We start from the raw sequence: 23,614 nt of genomic DNA on the forward strand, positions 1-23,614 counted from the left end.
CCCGAACAAACTATTGCATGATAACTGAACACACTGGAGCTTGAGCAATCCCCTCATAGGACCTCGGGAATAAAGGGCCGGAAATGGAAATCACTGACACTGTTTACAGTCTTATTGCAGCCTTAAAATAGCCTTTTCCAAGCAGAGATGGTAAGAGTGGGGCTCTGCTAAGTGTCTGCTGTTTTGTCACACAAGAGAGAAAAAAAAAAAAAAATATATATATATATATATATATAATTCATGGTCTTCAGCTGTTGATTTTATATATATATATATATATATATATATATAAAATCAACAGCTGAAGACCATGATAAATGTGTTAATTGGTCCAATTAAGAAAGCATTGAACTCTATGTGTAGCTCAGTAAGAATTAAAACACAGACTTCCTACTTGTGATAAGAATGTGATAACTCTTATTCGTTACAAAACAATGCAGTGTCTTTACCCATTTACTGGGACCAATGCCTGGCCTTGAAGTACATCTCAATTAGTTACAATTTGATTATTTCGCAGCAGCTGTGTGCATTAACCCATCAATTAACAAGATGTATCGAATTTGGCTATAATCAACGCCAAAGTTTAAAGAAAAAAACTATTTCTGGATTGTATTGTTTACTTCTGACAAACTGAACAGTCTGTTTTTTTTTTAATGTCTGTCTGTCTAGTTATAATTTTAATTATTATTTTTGTTGTAATTTAACTAATCCGTGAACTGAAGTCTGAGTTCTCCGCGAACTCTCCAGCATTTTAATAGGATCGCAACTGAAGTTTAACAGACAATCCTGCATCTGTGATTCTTTAATGAGACTAATTATTATGTGCAAATGCAGCTGACTGAGAGAAAATAACGATTGAAAGATGGAACCTATTGGGCCATAAAGAACACTCAGCCACTTCATCTCTAAAAGGTGAGTTTTTATTCATTTTCTTGTAAATTTGCCTTTATGATAAATGGATTAAAACAAACAGAACTGTGTTTTTGAGCTTCCTGCATTTCTCTACACTCTCAGCTAGTTGGACTTTTACAACTATCTTTAACCTCAGGTGTTTTTAACCCTGCTATTGTCTCTAAACTCCCCACCGCTTCTAGAGCTCTCTTGTTGATGTTGTTAATTTGATTTCTAAAATACAAGTCTGGCTGAATTAAATTCAAAAAAGTGAATTGTTCTTTTAGCTCATCAAGTTGCTTGATTGGTTTTGAAGGTTATTGGCAGTGCAACACAAAGATCATTGCACATTTAATTGTAATAAGTAACAAAGAAAATAGCTATATTATTAGAATTAATAACAGCTGATCAATGCCTACAAGAGTACAGATCTGAAATCCTGCTTTAGAGGTACTTTTGAATAGATAAGCAGTAGATTATTTACCAAATGTTTGATTAGACAGAATATGTAGACCCTGTTTGGACAAACTGAGGTCAAAATGCCCTCTCCTGTAGTATGAAAACCCACTGCTCTCTAACCAGTGATCCTACAAGCCAAGCACATATATTTGCTAGTTTATTGGTAATGTGTTTCCAGAAGTGATTACAGAAGATCCTTGCTGATCATTTAAATAAAATGAAGTGCTTAAACATTTCAGCTGCATGCTAGGTTTATGAGTGTAGATAAAATGATCACTCTTTACTGAGGTGAGAAAGCATTAGCTGGTTCATACTCCCTCTAGTGTCGCTGTGTTGTTGGGTGGTTGGCAAGCCTTGCTATGAAGTTTTTAATGACGACACGTGTGTGTGTGTGTAGTGACACAAGCTCTGCTTATGTGGTATCAACATTACTCTCAATTTAATGTGAAAGTGAGCCAGAAATGCGCCCCCCCCCTCTGTGGCAGGCCTTGGCACAGTGCACCTGTGGCAGTCTGACCTCAAACCCATGCCCAATACACTGCCCCTCAGAGTGACACACCGAGAGTCAGGGGAGATGAGCATGAAGCACCAACTCAGCATGAAGTGGATCATTGTGGCGTTCCTGTGCGCTCGTCCAGCCGCTGACTGTTTCACAAGGTGAGTAAGCCTGCACTGTCTGAGTTTTTATCTTAATTGCATTATTGGATTATTTATTCACTGCAATGGAGGGCATATATTTGTTTTTTTTTTTTTACATTTAACAATACAGTTTGATTTGTCTGCTTCAAGAATTTCCTCATGCTGTTTCTTGAATGGTACCTCCTAGTAATATGAATACATGTTCATACAAATATTTTAATTAAATTATATGCAAAGCAAGGCATGAGGATACCATAAATAAATACTATATATATAGAACACGTTGCTGATACTTTATCATCAAACTGCTCAGGTGGTGCAAGTATACTGTATATTTCCATTGATTTTATTTTGTATATGTATTTTTCCAAATCAAAGGCTTTCACATCGTGTGTGTGTGTGTGTGTGTGTGTGTGTGTGTGTGTGTGTGTGTGTGTGTGTGTGTGTGTGTGTGTGTGTGTGTGTGTATATAATACACACACACACACACACACACACAGTGACACCTCGGTTAACGAATCCTCTGGGAACAAAAGTACTTTTAAAGAAGACATTTATTCTACAGCACATAGGTCGCATAGATGTGGCGCAGATGTCCGCAGTTCTGCGCTGCTCCGCCAATGGGGTGGGTGGGATTGTGCAGGTCTGCACTACACGAAGGCAGTCCTAGAGTACACGGTGGTGTAGTGAGATGAACCCAGTCCTCCCGCAGGGTCCCACTGAGGCGCTTCTCGTCCCTGAGGAGTGAGCTGCGGGCCACACAGCAGTTGGACAGCTTCCTAAGGGACCACCAGCCGGACGTGTTCGCTCGGAGATACTCTCAGTGCTACCCCACCCGGCTGCCGACCTCCAGCCTCAGGACCACCAGGGAAACACTGTACAACTTCATGGACGTAAGCCCGTATAAACAATACTGCACTGTCATTGATCCCCGACCGGTGGACCATGGAGTCCTCTAGGGGCCAAACGATCTAGTAGATGTAATCGGTAATCAGATTTGTTTGTGCGATGTTGATGGATTTCTATTTTGGGTGTTGTCGCCGCCTAGTGATGTGTCCCATACAATGCAATAGAAGGTTTATTTTCACCAAATCACATTCACATCTTGCCAAGCTAGCTTGAATGTTGGTCACATGTCAATCATACTGTATAGATGAATTGGGGAATATTGCCACTGTAACAGTGCCGTTCCAATTAGACTGACGGTGTTCTGTTGATTGTGTGTATAAATCAGTCCTGTACGTTTCTGACCGTACGGTTCCAGTGACCCACCTCTTGCTTTTCATTGCTCATAGGCTCAGTATTACGGTGAATTGAGTATTGGGACCCCACCTCAGAACTTCACAGTGGTCTTTGACACCGGCTCATCAAACCTCTGGGTGCCCTCAGTGTACTGTGTCAGTGACGCCTGTAGTAAGTGCCTTTGATTTGAACCTGGGGAGAAAAAAAACCCTTTATCCTGCTTAATCCTACCGAATACGCATAATTATGATATACCTATGATTTAATAAACTCATTCCAAGACATACAAAATGGACATCTCAATAGCAAGTACCTAAGAGTCGGAGCTCCCTGCAAAGTGCAGCATCTTCAGCAGTTTATGGCATTGCTCCTACAGCAGTGTCTATTTCAATTGTGTTTAGGAATAGTTATGTTAGACCCGAGGTGAATCTAAAAGTTAATTCACGGCAGATTTGAATATATGAAGCTGTGAAGGACTCGGGTTTAGCTCAAGGCCTCAAACAAAGGAAGACCATTAACAACTTTTCTCATAGCTTTAAAGTCATTTTACACTTCCCTGCCTTTCTCCGTTCAGATACACACCGTAGATTCAGGTCCTTCGAATCCGCAACGTATAGTCACGGTGAGAAGACCTTCTCCATTCATTATGGCTCGGGACACCTTCTGGGTGTGGTGGCAATGGACATTTTGAAGGTAAAGACTACACTGGCCTTGATAGCTCTGAAATGTATAATCCAGGGCATGTCAATCATCCTGTGATTTGATTTCTTGAAAGTTATGGCAACATTATATTTTGGTAAACCTCACCAATGCGAAAAGGTTAAAAACGGATGGACATTCCTTCTAACTGTACAGATAATATACAGACTGGTGACAAATTAAAGGACAAACCTGAATAAATGAGTGGAGGGACATAATGAATGTAGATGCCTCCAAACAGGTGTACTGCATGATACAATTAAGCAATTAACATCCTATCATGCTCTGTGGCATGTATAAAAAATGCTGAGCAGGCCCAGTTGACCCCGATTTTTGGTTAAAAATGGCAAGGAAAGGATCTCGGTGACTTTGAAAGAGGCATCATTATTGGGGCACGAATGGCAGGAGCTTCAGACACAAAGACGCTCAACTGGCTCGTGTTTGAGTGGGCGAGTGCATGTGAGGCGACACCAAGAGAATGGTACAGGCCTGACTGCTTGACCCCTACAGTGAGGGAGTCTGGAGGCTCTGTTATGCTGTGGGGGGCATTTTCCTGGCATGGTTTGGCTCCACTTGTCCCCTTAGAGGCAATGGGTCACTGCAAATCATTACAGTTATTCTGAGTGATCACCTTTATCCTATGGTGACACATTTCTATCCTGATGGGAGTCTCTTCCAGGATGACGATGCCCCCATCCACAGGGCATGAGGGGTCACTGAATGGTTTGAGTATGAAAATGTGAATCATATTCTATGGCCTTCGCAGTCACCAGATCTCAACCCAATTGAACACCTATGGGAGATATTGGACCGACGTATTAGACGGCGCTCTCCACCACCATCATCAAAACCCCAAATGAGGGAATATCTTTTGGAAGAATGGTGTTCATCCCTCCAGTAGAGTCAGAGACTCGTAGAATCTGTGCCAAGAGCATTGAAGCTGATCTGGCGGCTCGTGTTTTTTCCTTTAATTTGTCAACCGTCTGTAGTTCTGATTGTAGCGAAACAACCTTTTGGGGTTATTGTATCTCTAATGGCTGCTGTTGATTCTGTTCATACCCAAGATCGGAAATTTAGTTGTGACTGACCAGGAGTTTGGGGAGTCTGTGTTTGAGCCGGGCTTCACCTTCGTCCTGGCTAAGTTTGATGGCGTCCTGGGGCTGGGCTACCCGTCGCTGGCTGAAGCGGGCAGCACTCCTGTGTTTGACAACATATTGTCACAGAGCCTGGTGAAGCACCCTGTGTTTTCCTTCTTTCTCAGCAGGTTTGTCTTCCCATTCATTTCTGTTCTCTTATCTTGTTACGTTGATGTCATGACTACAAGTCTCATCTGCTCATTTTGATTAAATTAACAGTTTTTTCCCCAGGAGCAAGTTCAGGTTAGTCTTGGACACTAAATGCTGATGGATTACTTTTCTTTTCTTTGTTTTGATCAGAACTGTAGCATTTATAGGAAAATGTGTAGCCTTCTAAACTCAAATGTACAAAGGTGTTGTAGTTCTCGGTGTACTTCTGTTCATTCCAGAGGGACGGAGGACAGTGGAGAGCTAATCCTGGGTGGAGTTGATGAGTCTCTGTACAGGGGCCCCATTAACTGGGTCCCAGTGACTGAGAAAACATACTGGCAAATCAAAATAGACAAGTAAGTGAATTTTTTAATACTCCTGTATAACCGTTCTATAAAGTCCAGAGTGAAGCTGTTTTTTTCCCTGCATTTTTTAATGGGAATTCCGTATTGCGCAGAAAATTTAGTGACATGGTAAACTCCAGGGCAGGGCTGGGCAGTTGTAATCCTCATGGTCTGCAGGGCAGTTTGGTTCTCATTCCACCTCGGGTCTCTAGTCCTTAATTTATGTCATTCTAATTTTATATGTTGAAATGTTAATAATAAGCTGCATTTAATTGAAAACCAAAAACAAATGTACAGGGGAGATTTATAATCTTATAATGGGACATACAGTGAAGATCTCCTACACACCAAATAAAGAAAATGTGAGGATAATCCTATTCTGGAAAAACACAAACCTTTGTAAGTACAGTCACTGAAATCAGCAGTTGAACAGAATGCAATATGCATGTGTGTACACACACACCGATCAGCCATAACATTATGACCACTGACGGGTGAAGTGAATAACACTGATAATCTCGTTATCATGGCACCTGTCAGTGGATGGGATATATTAGGCAGCAAGTGAACATTTTGTCCTCAAAGTTGATGTGTTAGAAGCAGGAAAAATGGGCAAGAGTAAGGATCTGAGTGACTTTGACAAGGGCCAAATTGTGATGGCTAGACGACTGGGTCAGAGCATCTTCAAAACTGCAGCTCTTATGGGGTGTTCCCGGTCTGCAGTGGTCAGTACCTATCAAAAGTGGTCCAAGGAAGGAAAAGCGGTGAACCGGCCACAGGGTCATGGGCGGCCAAGGCTCATTGATGCACGTGGGGAGCGAAGGCTGGCCCGTGTGGTCCGATCCAACAGACGAGCTACTGTAGCTCAAATTGCTGAAAAAGTGATTGCTGGTTGTGATAGAAAGGTGTCAGGACACACAGTGCATCGCAGTTTGTTGCGTATGGGGCTGCGTAGCTGCAGACCAGTCAGGGAGCCCATGCTGACCCCTGTCCACTGCCGAAAGCACCTACAATGGGCACGTGAGCATCAGAACTGGACCACAGAGCAATGGAAGAAGGTGGCCTGGTCTGATGAATCACGAGTTCAAGGTGCTGACTTGGCCTGCAAATTCCCCAGATCTCAATCCAATCGAGCATCTGTGGGATGTACTGGACAAACAAGTCCGATCCATGGAGGCACCACCTCGCAACTTACAGGACTTAAAGGCTATGCAGCTAACGTCTTGGTGCCAGATACCACAGCACACCTTCAGAGGTCTAGTGGAGTCCATGCCTCAACGGGTCAGGGCTGTTTTGGTGGCAAAAGGGGGACCTACACAATATTAGGCAGGTGGTCATAAAGTTATGGCTGATCAGTGTATATATACTTTTGGTGATCGTTTTAATTCTGTTTAATGGTCTTGTGAATGAAGGGCAGCTGGTCTGTGTTTGTGATTGCAGTATTAAGGTGCAGGGGGAGATGGCGTTCTGTGCGTCTGGCTGCCAGGCCATCGTGGACACGGGCACCTCTCTCATCACCGGGCCCACGAAGCACATCCTGAAGCTGCAGGAGCTCATCGGGGCCACGCCGGCACTGCAGGGGGAGGTGAGGAGGAAGATCGCACTGCTCTGTCACTGGGGGTCTGCAGAAACCCGATCTTTTGACCAGATCGAAATGGTCTCCTTAAAAATAAATGTCTATAACTTTTTAATGGGAGTTTAAGAAGTGGAGCTGTTTTGAGTCAAGGTCAGCTCTGTGTAGTGAAAGGTCTTTTTGTTTTTGTTTCAGTTTCAAATTGACTGTGCCCGGCTGTCCAGCTTGCCCCAGGTGGAGTTCACCATCCAAGACGTGGAGTATAAGTTGGCTGCGGAGTCGTATGTGAGGAAGGTGAGCTGCAACAATACCACTATGTGCGAGAGTGACAACTTGAATTTGTCTGAAACTTGTCAGGGAGGCAACAGAATGACTGCTTGAATGAAAAATAATGAATTAATGTAAAGGGTACAATCAATACAATCTCATGTACAAACAAATGCTTTTATTTAGAATCCGTTCACCCTCCTCACACAATTCCAGGTCTACTATGTTCCAATTGAAATGGTCTTGAAATGTAAAGTTTTTACACTGGTTGTTTGATTATGCCTACTAATCTTATAAATACCCTCTATAAATACCAAATTACATTCAATTTGTAGGTTGAATTGAGCACTTGATCTCCTGTTTATAGGATGGTGGCATTCTGTGTCCATAGTGTGCATACTAGAAATGACCTGACTGTCAATGAATCCATCAATGATCTTCTCTTTTAAGGAAATGTACGGAGGCAAGCACATCTGCTACAGTGGATTCCAGGCCGTGGACATCCACACTGCCTCCGGCCCCCTCTGGATCCTGGGGGACGTCTTCATCTCTGAGTTCTACAGTATCTTTGACCGGGGCAACGACAGGGTAGGGTTTGCACGCGCCTGGCATGGCAGTCCAGTGGCGCTGTAGACCGGCCAATGGAGAAAGACTCTCTCCATAACCTGTGATGACTGCCACTGTGAAACTACAGCAGGAGAAATAAAACCTCTTCGAAACTGAGATACGCATGTGTTTTTGGTTAATTAAATGGATCTAATCTACAACTATGTATATTGTGTGATTGAATAGCAAGACCCAATTGGATCGTTTTGTTCTTGAAGTGTGGTTACATTTATTTTACATGACTAATTTAAAATTCTTACTTTTCATTTCATTAGTTTCTTTTTAGTTTGTTTTAATATTTTCCACAATTTAAGGAATTGTTCCTGTTTTCTGCAATAGAGATGTCCATGGCAATTTACCAGAAATATTTGGATGGTTTTTATTTAATACACTGATGCTTAAGTTTTTGTTTCCCTTATGAGAACACTGTGTATGTATTAGTGTTAATTTGCTTACCTACTTTTACAAATGAGGCCTTATTAGATGGCTGGCCTTCTTTGTAAACGGGGTCTGATTACTATGAGTTCAGAGACTCCTGTCCTCCAGTGCCATGACTCCATACTTTCTCCTCGCTGTTGGACTCTAAGATGTCAGTTTCTCGTGGTTCCTCTGTGCTGTCTGGGCCAGTGCTACTAGTCCTCTGGAATCTGCTGCTCGGGATCGGTCCTGCAGGGGTACTGGGGGTCCTGGTTAGGCATTTCCTTCCTCCCGGGCCCTTGGGACTGGGCAGGCTGCACAGAGAGCCCTTGAAGCCTTGGTGGGAGAACTGACGACTCCTCATCTTCTTCCTGGCTGCCGGAACGCTCCACCGGTGTGTGCTAGATCCCTGCTCTTTTGGTCCTTGTGCTTCTGCTGGGGAGGGCTGTCCCCTAGCTGCTGCAGGGTCCTTCTCTGTGAACTGGGACGTGTCCTGAGCAGTGCCGGTTTGTGTGTCTGCTCCCCCCGCCATGTTGCTGTGGGTGTTTAGGTTGCCTTGCTGCCCGTCTCCTCTGCTGGCTTGGGGTGGGGTGACCACCACCATGGGTACTTCCTCAAAGACAGGGGAGGGGGGATGGGTGCTGGGTGTTGATTGGGTGCTGACCTCTTGCAGTGTGGACAGATGTTGGGAGGGATGTTTTAAGCGGTGGTCTGGTGGGACCTTGTTGGTCAGCTCCTCTGGGCCGTGGGAGGGCCAGTGGTCGGTGGGTAAAGGGTAGAAGACACTGGAGTACTCGCTGCTGTGGCGCTTGAAGGAGGCCCGTCCGCGGGCGGTGTTGGGGTTCTCCTGAACGCTGAACAGCCGGCGGACAAGGTCCCGGACCGACTCTCGACGCCGGAATTTTAACTCCTCTGGCACAAAGTCCTCGTATCTCAGCAGCTCGATCTCGGATAGCCTGTGATGAAGAGCAAGGAGATGTTACTGGGTGGTGCAAAACGAGGGCTGGGGGCAGAGGCCAGAGAGTTCCGGCCATTTCCAGAGTCCTGCTCCAAAAACAAGTGAGTAGAGTGATGTTCATCAAACATTTGAATGTAATATCTAACACTTCAATAGAGAGACTGAGATGACTGTATGGAAACCTCCATGTTCTCTACAGCTCTGTACATCTTTGTTTCATTTGGAAGGTAATAATTAAAAACCTCTGCACGTTCATCACTCGGGGTACTTACTGGACCCAGAGGCAGGAGGCTTCAAGCAGAACGTGCTCTGTCTATTAAATAAAATATTTTTTTCACCAGCACTAGACATTCAAGTAGTTTCTCTTTAATGAATGCCTGTGCAGGCACTGCAGACACTTGGGAATTATCTGAAGACTAATTTATACATCTAATTTCATTGCTCATCTTTCCCAGTTTCCCAATTTAATTTTCTTCCACCCAAAATGTATTAAATCTAAAACTTCCATCCTATTAATTCAACTTTCAAATACTTTAATGGGGAGTTACATAGTGGCAAGTACTTAATAATTAGTTATTGTAAGAACCAATAAGTTAACTTCCACAGCATAGGTAATATACTGGTTTATTCCAATACTGAGGAAAGACCACAGATGTACAGAGCAATATTAAAACTGTGGAATTACAAAGTACACAATATTCTTGGCAGCACGTGATGTCATAAAGGCTTCCATCCCCCACCTTCATTAATGCAAGACCTCTGTAAGTCTCCCTCTGCCTGCTATTAGACTGCTGTAGCATGCAATTCAGTCTTGATCTCTCAATCTCAGAAGTATGCATGAAGCAGATGCGATACAATACAGAGCAAACAAGCTGTCTCTGTGCCCCAGTGCCAGCAGTCCGTTCTCTTACCCCATGTCTGTTGTGGAGCCCAGGAAGGACGGGATGCAGTAGTCGGCCGCAGCGATGGTGTAGGGAGGCCGGACATCTGAGTCGTTCCAGTAGATGTCCTTGGTCATGTGAGGGATGTTCATGTGCATTTCATCCACAGCCATCAGGGAAACCTTCCCATTACAGAGAACAGCTGAAGACCCCATACCCTGGTATACTGGACCACAAGTTCAGCCATGCACAGTTTCATGCACAATTCGAACGAATAGGAATACTACAATTTCCCATTCGCTTTCCTTTTAAAGTAATCTGACCTGCAGGTTTCTGTCTATGCACCAGTTAGCCTCAAAATCGTCATCATCCTCCCCGAACGGGTTAATAAGCTGCTCGGCCACCTGAGGAAATATAGTTGAAATGCCTGCTTTCAGAAGGAAACAATTAAGAAACTGGAGAGAGAGAGATGTACATAATACATGTGCAAACCTGGCTATTTCAGTATCTGATCATAGTAACCTTGGTAAATGGTCACGTTTCCTGCACTGAAGGGGTGATTAGGAACAACAGTGATGTCCAGTTATAAATGACATGCTTCCTGTAGTTTTTATAAATACACACAATCCATTATCTATATTTGCCATAAACCAGTAACCTGGAAATGGGCTGATGACCCGACTCATTAAAATGTTCCTTCAGGCATCGGCTTCAGGCTTTCAAACCTAATTGGAGATACGAATATATAGAAAAGAAGAAACCCCAGCCGTTCTGCTTTGCTGTTCAGTACATTGTTATTCTTCCTTCCTCAGAAGCTGGGAAGTGTGTGTTCGCCCTGTACTGGCAGTAGGGCGGCCTGTGCTTGCAAATGGTGACTATGTGTAAAGGAATGTGTCCAGATCTCGGAGACCTTTTCCTTGCGCGTCCTAGTGGGCTGTGTCACCAGGCTTGATGGAAAGTTAGATCTAACTTGGCAGCTGCCGCCTGACCTTGAGCCAACCGGAGTAGAAGAAGAACTGCAGCAGGGTGAAGACCGGCACGTACAGGTCCAGATCGTGGCCGGGGTAGCCCTGAGCGGGGTCCAGGAACTGGCGTCCAATCAAGCAGCCACAGAAGAAGGTGTAGACGGCCAGAGTCACTACCTGAGGAGTATCAGTTTAAGCTTTCATATTCATAACCATATTGTAGGTAATCTTTTCCTCACACCTACTGTTCCTCTTAATTATTGTTCTAATCTGTAACGATTCTTTTCAGAAATTATAAGGAGATTAAATTTGAGTTAAACAAGAAGCACTGTGAATTTAAGAGTGTGATGTGGTCAACAGTAACTGCAGATTGCTAATGAAGCCAGACAAAATGAGAAACATTAAACACATGTCCTGCCTCACTTTAGGTGAGGCCTGATGGGCACTTCAAGGAAGGAGACAACCTGGACTTCCAAAGCTTGAGCCAATGCAGTACGTATCCAGCCAAGCAAATCATTCATTCAAGAGCTAAGGATGGGTCAAGACCCAGCAGCTTTTACAGTCTAGATTTGCTTCCCCCCTGCTGAACTGAGAAAGAGATTATTCTGTTTTGCAAAACGTGGAACTAAAGTTCAATGCAGGTTTGGGCAGCACACTCTTCTGATTCCATCTCCGTAAACGACCTGTGATCTCCCAGTACAGTGGGTTATACTCTATCTTAAATACATGTTTTCAATAGCCAGTTCTTCACACAGCAGTTTAAAGCAACTAAAACAATAAGTAATTACCTGTGTGTAGACGAGTGGAATCCCCACCCAGTCATATCCAAAAAGGGTGGAACACCAAGTGCGAAACTTGTTAATTTCCTTAAGTATTGGGAGAGGAAAAAAAAAAAGTATTGAAACTATGTTCTTCATCATCAACCTCATATATGAATATAATTTAAATCAATGTTGTCATGTATAGAAGGAAAAGCACAGATTCAATTATGTGCTGACTGATCTTATCACAGATTAAATCTGCTTGGACTTTATGTACAAGAGTTAAGTTTTTACTGCTAAGGCTTTAATACATTATCTTAATCTGCTGATAAATGCATTGCTTCTGCTAATATTTAATATGGTAATTAAACAACACAGAATGCCAAATCAAAAGACTATTGAAGCGAGTTACAGTCTGATATCCTTGAAATGGTACTTGTTTTAAATGCAACAGAAAAGTTACATGGATATCAAGGTGTACAGACACGCGTGAGTCAAAGCTTTGGGAATAAGGCTGAAGGGTAGAAGACACTGGAGTACTGCTTTCTGAGATTGTTGCTGGCTGGTAAGCGGTAGTGGTGAGCTCACGTTCAAGATGGTCTGCAGGTCCACACTGTCCTGTATCCGGCCCTCCTTCCTGGCCTTGGATGCCAGGTTCACGAACCACACAACTGGGACCCAGTACTTCAAGTGAGGAGACTTGAGGTTTTCAAAGATCTTTCTTTCCTCTGCCGTCATGAAACCTGTGTTCAAGGGAACAGAAAGTTTCCTTTTCCGTCTCGCTGTCCTTACAAGCACCGATCTCTGAGTGACATTTGATCCTACACTGCTGCAGACGCAGAGGGTCACACAGCTCCTGTTTTGGACATTTCCCCACATTCATACTGAAATAACTGCCTGTGTTTCGTCCTTCTGGGCTTCTGTGATCAGAGTTTGAAAGAAGCCTTTTTCCAAAAGCTGAACCCTGTTATTTGGCAACCTGATGCAGGGTTATTAACAGCAGAGATCTTTTTTTTTTTTTTTCCAAGCTCAGTAGTCAACTCAGGTAAGCAGGGGTTTAGTAAACAACATGGCTGTAGTGTGTTTATTTCTGGTGCGGTGAGATTCTTGAATAGCCAAGCTACCTGCTTCGACCACATGGTCCATGGTTGGGAAGCGCTTGCAGACAGCTGTGCTGACGGAGCGGAAGATGAGTAGGGAGGTGAGGTTGACGTAACGCATCAGTGTCCGGCGCAGGAGCCGCCCCTGCTCGTCGCGGCCCTGCACACAGCTGGAGATCAGCATCATCAGGCGGTCGGGCCATGGCAGGTTCACAAACTGGTTCCACCACCGGTTCACCACCAGTGTCACATAGAAACCTGGGGCCACACAACAGCACAACACCGGCAACGCACAGGATTAATGGGGAGGTGGGTCACAACACATGGGCTGCTTGCCAATGACCCATGAAAACCACACCAGATATAGCTTACATATACTCCATTGGAAAATATTGTCAATATAATGCTACTCTGCCAGGCTGTGAAGGGAAATGTTGGCACTCAAATTGCGGGGCATCAGAAACATTAGGGCAGCACTCTTCCTAGCTACAGTGCAGAACTCCTGCTGCTGTTTAGATTCCCTGGAAGGGAGCAGATCTGATCATATTAAAATTAACAAGAATCTAACGTTGTATTGTTTCACTAGTACTCTATTTCTGCCACAAAATTTCAACATTTCAAATTTTGCAATGGAGCAGACTGTATTAATAATGGACAGACATTACAGTGTGATAGGTGCACATTCCTTACAATCATACTCGCAGAAGCAGAAAAACTAAATGGGGCTTGTCCCACACAAATGGCAAGCAACATATATACATTACATGTAGTGAGACCATCCCTTTAAATGCCATTTTACACAAAAGATTTTTGGGAAAGTGAAAGTTTCTTAGTGGTGTTTCTTTGTAAAATATTCCAGTCATCAGGGCAGTGCGGCAGACCTGTTTGTGTGGTCTATGTAATTGCAACCTAATTTATTATAGCTTTAATTCATAGATAGTTGGTAGAAAGAGTTCCACCTGGTGGTTGGGGCTGGTATTCCACCCTTGCCAATTTTAGTTCTAGTTCTGATAATCTTATTTTGTTTCTTCTAGCTTATTGGATGAGTTTGAGGCATTTATTTTTGTTGCTGGTTTTTGCTATGAGAATCTATGGTTCTGTTTAGTTGGAGTGTCTTGTGACATTTGGTTTCTGGTTGTTGTACATATCAACCATCTTTCTTGCCATAGCTGTGGATTGAAATAAACTATATATGCTTTTCTGATAAATTAAACGACTTGAAAGGAATACATACACCGATCAGCCATAACATTATAACCACTGACGGGTGAAGTGAATAACACTGATAATCTCGTTATCATGGCACCTGTCAGTGGGTGGGATATATTAGGCAGCAAGTGAACATTTTGTCCTCAAAGTTGATGTATTAGAAGCAGGAAAAATGGGCAAGTGTAAGGATCTGAGCCACTTTGACAAGGGCCAAATTGTGATGGTTAGACGACTGGGTCAGAGCATCTCCAAAACTGCAGCTCTTGTGGGGTGTTCCCGGTCTGCAGTGGTCAGTACCTATCAAAAGTGGTCCAAGGAAGGAAAAGCGGATGAACCGGCGACAGGGTCATGGGCGGCCAAGGCTCACTGATGCACGTGGGGAGCGAAGGCTGGCCCGTGTGGTCCGATCCAACAGACGAGCTACTGTAGCTCAAATTACTGAAATATTGAATGCTGGTTGTGATAGAAAGGTGTCAGAACACACAGTGCATCGCAGTTTGTTGCGTATGGGGCTGCGTAGCCGCAGACCAGTCAGGGTGCCCATGCTGACCCCTGTCCACTGCCGAAAGCACCTACAATGGGCATGTGAGCATCAGAACTGGACCACAGAGCAATGGAAGAAGGTGGCCTGGTCTGATGAATCACGAGTTCAAGGTGCTGACTTGGCCTGCAAATTCCCCAGATCTCAATCCAATCGAGCATCTGTGGGATGTGCTGGACAAACAATTCCGATCCATGGAGGCCCCACCTCGCAACTTACAGGACTTAAAGGATCTGCTGCTAACATCTTGGTGCCAGATACCACAGCACACCTTCAGAGGTCTAGTGGAGTCCATGCCTCGACGGGTCAGGGCTGTTTTGGCGGAAAAAGGGGGACCTACACAATATTAGGCAGGTGGTCATAATGTTATGGCTGATCGGTGTACATTTATGTATGAGGGGTCTGTAAGATCTGCGAGTCAATGGAAAGGTAAAAACTTTTTAGCAACACCTTTAAAACTGTGCCTTTTGCCTACAGGATTGCAGAAGCAGGACAGGCAGAAACAAAGTGCACAATGTTAGTCAACTGCAAGCAGCCTCCCAAAAAACCCACAGTATTATTAGCTTAACTGCGCATGTATCTGCTCTACATTCATCTCTACACAAAAACATGCAATGCTTCATGCAATGTCAGCTGAGCCATTTCAAAGGCAGCTTTCTTTGTGTGTCTCCAAGGGAATGTACTTACCTAGCACAAACGTTACTGGGATTTGCTCAGCGTATTTATCACAGTAAAGAGACAACTTTTCAAAGTAACGTTTTTGCGTTTCTGAAAGAAAGAATCTAGAGTGGATAGAAAATTGATATTTGGGACATTTTTTACCCCCTGCTTCACCCCCCCCCCCCCAAACCCCAACCAATCAAGCTTGGTTGTTCTATACTGTGTGTAGGCAATGTGAGAGTAGTCTGATCAGCGCTGGATTGGATATTTCATGCTTTTAATTAAACTACAAAGAGACAGATACAGTAGTTGCTGTGGGGATACCCGTGGCTCATCCCTCTGCGTTCCAGCGATCCTGTTCCAGTCTCTGCTCTGCTATCAACATTCTCAACGGGTCCTCACTCCATTTAAAACATATTGATTACAAAGTAAAATGCATTGCACTTTTTATTACATATTTGTGTTTGTCTGAAAGCATTTCAATCAGACATATGTGGCTTGTGGTGGTATAGTAAATTATACCTGGTGACATTTTCTATTCAGCATGAAATATTAGCTTGTTAACTGTAGGAAACAAATTATGAAAACTATACAAGTAAACAGCCCACTTGTTTGGAATGCATTACAGAAGCTACAGAGAGCATATTGTTTAATAAACTGCCCCTCTCAGAACATAAAACCAGAATGAAATATGCTCTCTAATATAAACTGATGAATACATATTTTACGAACGGCACCGTGTCTGTTCATGTGAATTAAAGCCATTGATCACATGTATTTTTCCAATACTGGGCCTCAATTCTTAATGAATTGATGTATGCATACCATATGAATAACACCAGAATACCTTATGCATTTAATATGAGTTCAGTCACATGTAGAACAAGGTTAGAGGGTAGGGATCAAGTTACAGACTAGCTTTAGGGTTATATGTGGAAGCTCATATGTTAACCTGTAGGATTCATATATTAATTCATGAAGAATCGGTGCCCCTTATTGGAAAGTGATTTACAGCAGGCAATGAATAGCTCAGTACCTGTACACGACGCTGAGCACGGTGTACAGCAGCACGAACACCCCGAACTCCCGGTACAGCAGTTTGTAAATGCTGCCCTTCCAGCGGAGCAGCAGCCGGTGGAAACCAAAGAACGTCGCGTTGGCAACCTTACTGGAATACGTCACTGTCATCCTCGGGTTACAGGTTAATGGCTGCAAAACAAATAGTGACAGCTGTATCATTTGGTTGTTTAAGTGCTTACTAACTGATTTTACCGAAAACATACATGCTGTTGAGAGTACAACATAATCAAAAAATAGACTAGACCTAATTTTACTATACGGTAGTGTTGAAAGTCTAGTAAAACAAGCCAGATGAAACAAATCTTACCTTACGCAGTCCACATCAAAAAGCGTCTATCTTGAAATGGTATTAAAGATGAGTCAAGTCCAGAGTGTGAAGCTAAGGGATGACCGAGCTTTCCACATTTAGAAAGCTACTGCATTGGGAAATAACTGCCCCAATGACACGAAACAAACCCACAACCATGTGCTGATGCAGACCCAGCTATATTTATCCCTGGACTGTCTGAGCCGGTTCTCTGTAGGCTTGCCTTTCACAAGTCTGGTGTGTTTGCCCATGTGAGATTAGGCTCGGAATGATTATAAGGGAACCCGTGCTAATGGCCATATTTTATTCCAAATCTAATAACCTCTATAGTCTCTCTAATATATAAACACAGCAGCTGTTGATGTCAACCAGGGAGAACGTCCACTTCAGAGCGAAAAGCCTGTCTCGTTCCAGATCCTTTCCGTTTGAGAGGCAACATGCACAATCTTGCCTGAGTGGAGAAGGGAAATGGAGATGAACTATGCTGTTAATATATTCGTGATAATAGGAATATATATCTATTCGATTGATCACATCAATCACTTGAACGCTTGTATATAAATTGTAGGAAAATAATTTGATATTGTATTGCGCTGGTGTGTGAACATCAAACAGATTGCAACATATCATTTCAATAGAAATGTGAATATATTTGATGATGGATATTTGAATGCTTTATGTACAAATTGTTGAATGGAAGTTTAACTTCTCATCATACAACAGATCTCATCACAATATTTACATACATGTATAAGTCTGTGCTAAGGTACATTTGAATGCTAATACAACCCTTATATTTCATAGATTATTTGTTTTAGGGTTTAAAAATTGTTAAAATCGAGGAGCTTCCTCAATGGGTGCCTGGGCTTCTGTTTCTCTACACAGTTATACTGTTATACAACTTTGGACTGAGCAGGAATGTCTTTTAAAAATCCTAATGTGGGAAATTTGAACGGATTTAGTCTCTCTGAGTTTCCTTTGTGGAGCTCTTTCTTGTAGCTCAAGTCTACCTGACATGTGCTGCCATAATGGGACAGCTTAAACCACCTCTAAGGAAGGTTTATTTCTTCAATCCTTCCTTTCCATTCAAACTGGGATTAACTTTTTAAGGAGGATTACCTATGGAATATAATCCCTGATGTAACCTGGGTTAGGGGTTATTCCACAAGTAGACATCCTTCATTTTCTGTTGTTGCTTACATTTAATTAATTAATTTGCTTATGTATGTGTTTGTACATTCATGTATCCTTGCATTCATTATTTGATTCACTCATTTGTTAATCCATTTCTTTTTAACCTTGTGCTACTGAAATGTAGGAAGATGGTGGCGGCCCTTAAAGATGCAGACTGTTCATTGCAGCTCGAACGCGTTCATGATATCGCTGATATTGCGGAGACAAGATTGCCAAGGTATCCAGCATGCTTGCCCTGCACTGGTTAGGTCCTTGTCCTGCGTATCCGTCCACATTGAGTTAATTGTCCTATTCAGAAGATTTAGGAACAAGCTTTATTCTTTGAATTGACTAACAAGGCGATGCATTGGATACTGATCGGTGACCCGTTGTCCTCTTCTACAGTATGTTGACTATCCGGGCACCTGGATCTCTGTCCATCCATGTCTCAGTGCTGTGGTGCACCATGGATGTACTGTCATGGCTTCTGCTACATCAAGGTAAGAGATTTCCAGACAGGTAGCAGTCACGTCACGGCTGTGTGGGTCGGGCCTAGTGTGTAGGGAAGTGAGGAATGAAGTAGGGGAATAGACAAGGCACACCAGGCTGCTGTTACATTGCATTCTAGGGGCTTCACAACATTTTTACCTTCATGGAAAGTTGTCAATGTGGAGGCGCTGTGAATGCATGAACACAAACTGTTTTCTAGAGGAGGCAGGATGCACACTTTCAGGTAGAGTACCTTTGCACCCAACTCCCACATTGCTCTCCTGCTGTAGACCTCCAGCTACGTAACTGGCAATGGGTCTCTGAAGGAAGTGCCCTCGCAACACGGCCCCCTAGAGAGCCTGCACTGGCCTGGCTGCTCCTCCTCTTCCTCCTCTTCCTCATACAACTGGGAGAAGTGCCGGCTGCCAGACGAATCCTCCTGTGAGAGCGAGGTAAAGAAAAGGACAAAGTCCAAAGATAGGCAGCGGAGGTGAGCTCTCAAAGTCATGAGCGGAGGCCTTAAAAAAGCCTATTGAGAGGGTTGAACTCAGATGTAAAGAAACGGTCCCATCAGTCCTGCGGTTCGAGGCCTGAGATCCTCTGGGATCCTGGTGTTATTTAGTTACTTTGCTGCTGTCTTTATCCAAAGTAGTTGGAAAAAAAAAACATCTGCACTGAAAATTCCATAGACCCTTTAATGGTGTAAAGTGGTGTAAAAAACACAGGAAAACATCAGTGATTCATTAAGCACGTTAGGGACTCCCTGCTCAATAACAGCAGGTCCAGCAATAGGAACATATGGACAACATATTAGCATAGGAAAGAGAGCTCGTCCCACTGTAATCAAGCGGTGTGTTTTTAATCCAGTCTGGTGTGCCTGTTACTGTCCCTCTTGTAGAAGTCAAGTAGGCCTGGACTCCTCCGCAGGGGACCCAGACATCGAACTTAAGAGGAAGAGGAGCAGGCCTGTCGGAGATGGCTCAGACCCAGAGAAATCCTGCCACGAGGCCGGAGTGCGGGCCTCATAGCACTGAGTAGTGTGGGCACCGGCCACCCAGAGGGACAGAGCCCCCCCTCTAGGAAGGCATAACAGCCAGCCGCAAGCATCGCTCACCCAGACAGCAACGGACAGACAGCAGCCACCGCAACAACCTCGCATTCCCCCTGCATCATAACACAGGCAACTGAGATGCATGCCTTCAGAAGCACGTCAGGTGATGGGGGTGATGAGAGTGTATGCAAGAGCGGATCTGTTATCTGAGTGAAGCTCTTCCTCTGTGTTGGCTGTGTTTTTTCTGTTCCTCCTTTCTGAAGCATTAAACGCTGCAGTAGAGATGCTAGTCAGTGAAGATATGACTGTCGTCAAGTCTTTTCTGTGCTGTTGCAACTGTATCACTACTATCTATTGCCAACAAGTCCATTAGAGAAGAGTCAGCTGTTTCTGGTTGGCTAATTCCAGTTCGAATCCATCCTGGGGCACTGGTGGCCATTTCCTTTTCATTGTGCAGCCCTGTGTATAGAGATGTTTGACACGGACATGCAATGCACTGCAATCTGTCTTTGCAGAGGCTGTTGCCCAGATCTGCAGGCAGTTTCTTGTGGGGCAGAGTGCAGCTGCGGGGAGCGGAGAGGTGCTATGGTCTTCAGTAAGTTGCAGATAAACCACTGAATGCTTGGAAACCAGAGACTGGGCGTGCTAAAACCAGGTCAGTCCCAATGTCCTGGGTAGGGACATGAGGGAGAGACATCTAGACTAGACTCTTACACAGACTTGAGGCAGATTTTAGATTCCTGACGTCTGAAGTCCTGACTAACAGTCAACTTTTGACATTCAGTGCATATCTTATAGAAAGGTGTCCAATGGCACTACAGTATGTGAAATATAATAGCAATTGGATCTTTATATTTTATAATGGCCATGCTCTTTATGATTCATAATAGATGTTCATTAGGTTTATTTCACTTTTGAGTGAAAAATCACTTCTGTGTGGGCATCATTTGTAGTTTATTTTATTGTATGTTTATAACCACTACCTACTACCACCCTCAGCTGCTGCCGTTTGTCCGGTTCACAGGAGCAGGTGATTGGCGAGAGGTTTCCAGACCTGGATCTTGCCAACCTCTACGCCCCTCCTCCGCTGTTGCTGCCAAGACGTCCTAGGTGAGCACTTGCTTTGAGTGAAGTTATTGCCACTTTCCTGGTGTGTCGAATGCTGGTTAGCGGCGATTCCCTACACGTGTTGGGGATAATTTCTAGGTCAGAAGGGAAATCTGGGGAATCTGGGAAATCAAACGATAATGTCCACATTTTGTCCATTGAGTGAGAGTTCATGGTATTCAGTGGCCGATGTATAAATTATGTTCAAACCCAGTATATACTGTCAACAACCAAATGCCAATCTTTGTTTTCAATGTTGTATTATTGTTGTGTTATTGTCCTCCCCTCTCTCAGCTCCTGCCCAAGGAGGGGAACTGCTATTGCCCAGTGAAGAGCGGTCAGGAAGCGGCGCTTCAGATCCTGGCCCAACTCCAGCTGGCCGCAACGGATGCAGCAGATTGTGGCTGCAGCAGGGAAGCCAAGGAGCACAAAGTTAAAGAAAAATATGATTAAGAGGACGTTGCAGCGACAAGATGTGAGGCCGAAGGGGGCGCAGAGGATTCTGGCAGCAGCACCATCCCATTGGAGGGCGGGATCGGGAGCGAGGACCTCCAGCAGGGCACAGGGCTGTCCTGTCCGTTGCCTGAGAGGACCTGCTCAGTGTTGGCATGATTGAAGGATCCTCAGAGGGGGACGCTGTGCTCAGTGCAGAGGAATCCCTGGAGGCTGCTGTGCTGTTTGCAGGCTCCAATGTGGACAGCAAGGTCTCTGTGGACAGCGGCTGCTTGCTGGAAACAGGAGAGATCCCCCACTGCGCCAGCGAAGCACCATGTCTGCAGACACTGGAGCTCACCGTCTGGGAGATGGAGGTTCCCCAGGTGAGAACACTTGAAGTGAGGTCAGACCGTCTGAGGCAGACTAGCAGGGAAACCCCAGACCTTAAGTAGCCCAGACTGAGCATGTTGGGGACTCACAGTTATTGGTTACATTTAAGTACATTACCAGACTGCCTGTGTTTTCCCAACCATTTCAGAGACTATGCATCATCTCTACAACAGCCTTGTTCATTAATCTTCATTAATGTGTTAGGATTGATTAAAACCTTGGGCGCAGGTAGGGTTGTGCTTTCAGGATGTTAACTGAGATCAAGGTGTATTATTATCTTTCACAGGAGTTTGTCAGATAAATCTTGAAGTCAGCACTGAGTGTGGTGTGGTCTGTGTGGAGTGTATAATGAGCATTTTTATTTATGTATTTATTTTAAACAGCATCTGGTTGGGCAGTTCCTCGGGGCGCACTGGAGACACATGCAATGCCTGAAGTTGTCTTTGGGTGTTTCCATAGTCGACATCTCAAGAGACACCTCCCGAGACTTCCAGATCTGCCACGTCGAAGGTGGGAGGAGATTTGTCTGGTGAATGACCCATTGCGTCTGACTCTCTTACTCGACCCCTAGGAGGCATCCTGATCAGCCCTGTGTTGTGTGGCAACATCTAGACTTTAACAAAGTCATTTATAATAGTAATTTCTCTTTTTAAGATGCGTTTCCTGTACTTCAGTTCATTTCTCTTATTTGTGCAGGAATTGCAAACAGAAATAGATGGCCATCGGAGGCTGGAAAATAGGATATTTAACACATTTCTAATGAAAGTGTGAGTGACTTGGCTTCTGACTTGATCTGTGGGTCCCAGTCATTCGGCTGTAGCCATTGCTGAAAATCTCTGACGGAGCCCAATGCCCCGTCTCTTTTTCTTTGTCGGGTACACAGGAGCAGGTAGACACAGTCCTCACAGTGATTGGCGAGAGGAGATTAAAGTCATTGTATGTTTTCCATTTAATACACCTCAGGAAAATGACAATACTTGGAAAATACCAAAATGTCAGGACAAGGAGAAACTGGCTTCAGAGGGGCTGAGAGCTGCTTATCGTAACTACTGTATATAAAGTTCACATCACACTGTTTTTACCTAATACACAAACCGCTTTATATCTTAATATGACTCTGACCTCATTTTTAAAGGATGATTTTACTGTTCCCATGGATCAGTTCACCGTGGCTACTTGGCGAGCGCCCAGATGATCTTTTTAACAATGCTTACATTTGCTGATGTCTTTTCAAATAAAACAATTGTTGGTGGCCTCTTTATGACAAGTTTCTTTTCAGAAAAATGCCAGACCTCATACACTCTACCGACCCTATAACCTTTGACCCTGGCCTTAGCAATCTCGATGGTACACCACAGCCCCGTCAATACCCTCGCCTCAGCGCTGTGGTGACAGGCAACCGTCTGATTTTCAGTTCCACATGTTCTACATAGCAGTGACATCAGTTTCCCTGAAGGTATCACTGGTAAGAAAAATCCTCAAGGTGGGTACATGCTCATATTGATCAAACCAAAGTAATGCTGGAGATCAAGAAAGTTGCGATAAATTATGGTCGGATGCCCTACGGTATAAATTCTGGTCATGTTGACAAAAGTATACAGCCTACTGAAGTCAGTAATCTAGGATCTCACCGGCCTTAATCTCGTAGTATAAACATAGGGTGTTAGTACACCCGCCACATAGCGCCTCCCGGGGTTCAGGACATTCCTGAAAATCAAAGGAATCCAGGAAGGCAGGAGCCTCATCCTGCCGCTTCAGAGCTGCCCACTCATGTTCCCAAATCACTATCACAGTTAACCCATAGGTGTTTCCTAAAGCTTTCATTCTTTCCTTCAAAGTATATACAGTACTGTGCAAAAGTTTTAGGCAGGTGTGAACAAATGCTGTAAAGTAAGAATGCTTTCAAAAATAGACATGTTAATAGATTATATGTATCAATTAACTAAATGCAAAGTGAGTGAACAGAAGAAAAATCTAAATCAAATCCATATTTGGGGTGACCAGCCTTTGCCTTCAAAACAGCATCAATTCTTCTAGGAACACTTGTATAAAGCCAGGGATTTTGTAGGCATATAGTCAGGTGT

At 43.9% G+C, this 23,614-nt stretch overlaps 2 protein-coding genes across 4 annotated transcripts; one reads left to right on the forward strand and one right to left on the reverse strand.

Moving 5' to 3' along the window:
* The first annotated feature begins 66 nt into the window (after positions 1-66).
* nots (nothepsin) lies at positions 67-8,123 on the forward strand. Of its 3 annotated transcripts, XM_066723989.1 has the most exons (11): positions 67-150; positions 835-912; positions 1,836-2,007; positions 2,702-2,882; positions 3,285-3,402; positions 3,806-3,924; positions 4,995-5,194; positions 5,456-5,572; positions 7,001-7,145; positions 7,329-7,427; positions 7,851-8,123. In XM_066723989.1, exons 3-11 carry the CDS (start codon positions 1,877-1,879, stop codon positions 8,031-8,033), a joined length of 1,293 nt encoding a protein of 430 aa, XP_066580086.1. In that variant the 5' UTR covers positions 67-150; positions 835-912; positions 1,836-1,876; the 3' UTR covers positions 8,034-8,123. The 3 variants fall into 3 exon arrangements, with proteins under 3 accessions (XP_066580086.1, XP_066580087.1, XP_066580088.1); XM_066723990.1 differs by lacking the exon at positions 67-150 and having other exon boundaries at positions 701-912; XM_066723991.1 differs by lacking the exon at positions 67-150 and having other exon boundaries at positions 703-912; positions 1,900-2,007.
* On the reverse strand, positions 7,559-16,974 carry LOC136771586 (bestrophin-3). Its single transcript, XM_066723984.1, has 10 exons — positions 16,886-16,974; positions 16,535-16,707; positions 15,526-15,620; positions 13,113-13,346; positions 12,577-12,731; positions 12,016-12,093; positions 11,252-11,404; positions 10,586-10,666; positions 10,293-10,444; positions 7,559-9,379 (listed from the first exon to the last, which is right to left on the reverse strand). The coding sequence occupies exons 2-10, from the start codon at positions 16,684-16,686 to the stop codon at positions 8,524-8,526; spliced, it is 1,956 nt and encodes a 651-aa protein (XP_066580081.1). The 5' UTR covers positions 16,687-16,707; positions 16,886-16,974; the 3' UTR covers positions 7,559-8,523.
* Positions 16,975-23,614: the final 6,640 nt, after the last annotated feature.

The sequence above is a fragment of the Amia ocellicauda genome, chromosome 15, assembly GCF_036373705.1.
Source record: "Amia ocellicauda isolate fAmiCal2 chromosome 15, fAmiCal2.hap1, whole genome shotgun sequence".
Taxonomy (NCBI): domain Eukaryota; kingdom Metazoa; phylum Chordata; class Actinopteri; order Amiiformes; family Amiidae; genus Amia; species Amia ocellicauda.

What these genes read in the sequence shown, in the direction of transcription:
- nots (XM_066723989.1), top strand. Translation starts at nt 1,877, where the DNA reads ATGCCCAATACACTGCCCCTCAGAGTGACACACCGAGAGTCAGGGGAG. An exon ending in GCCGCTGACTGTTTCACAAG is followed by an intron (nt 2,008 to 2,701) that starts GTGAGTAAGCCT and finishes GTCCTCCCGCAG; the next exon opens with GGTCCCACTGAGGCGCTTCT. An exon ending in CGCCGGCACTGCAGGGGGAG is followed by an intron (nt 7,146 to 7,328) that starts GTGAGGAGGAAG and finishes TTTTTGTTTCAG; the next exon opens with TTTCAAATTGACTGTGCCCG.
- LOC136771586 (XM_066723984.1), bottom strand. Translation starts at nt 16,686, where the DNA reads ATGACAGTGACGTATTCCAGTAAGGTTGCCAACGCGACGTTCTTTGGT. An exon ending in ACCTGCAGACCATCTTGAAC is followed by an intron (nt 12,094 to 12,576) that starts GTGAGCTCACCA and finishes CCAATACTTAAG; the next exon opens with GAAATTAACAAGTTTCGCAC. An exon ending in GCATAGACAGAAACCTGCAG is followed by an intron (nt 10,445 to 10,585) that starts GTCAGATTACTT and finishes TGTAATGGGAAG; the next exon opens with GTTTCCCTGATGGCTGTGGA.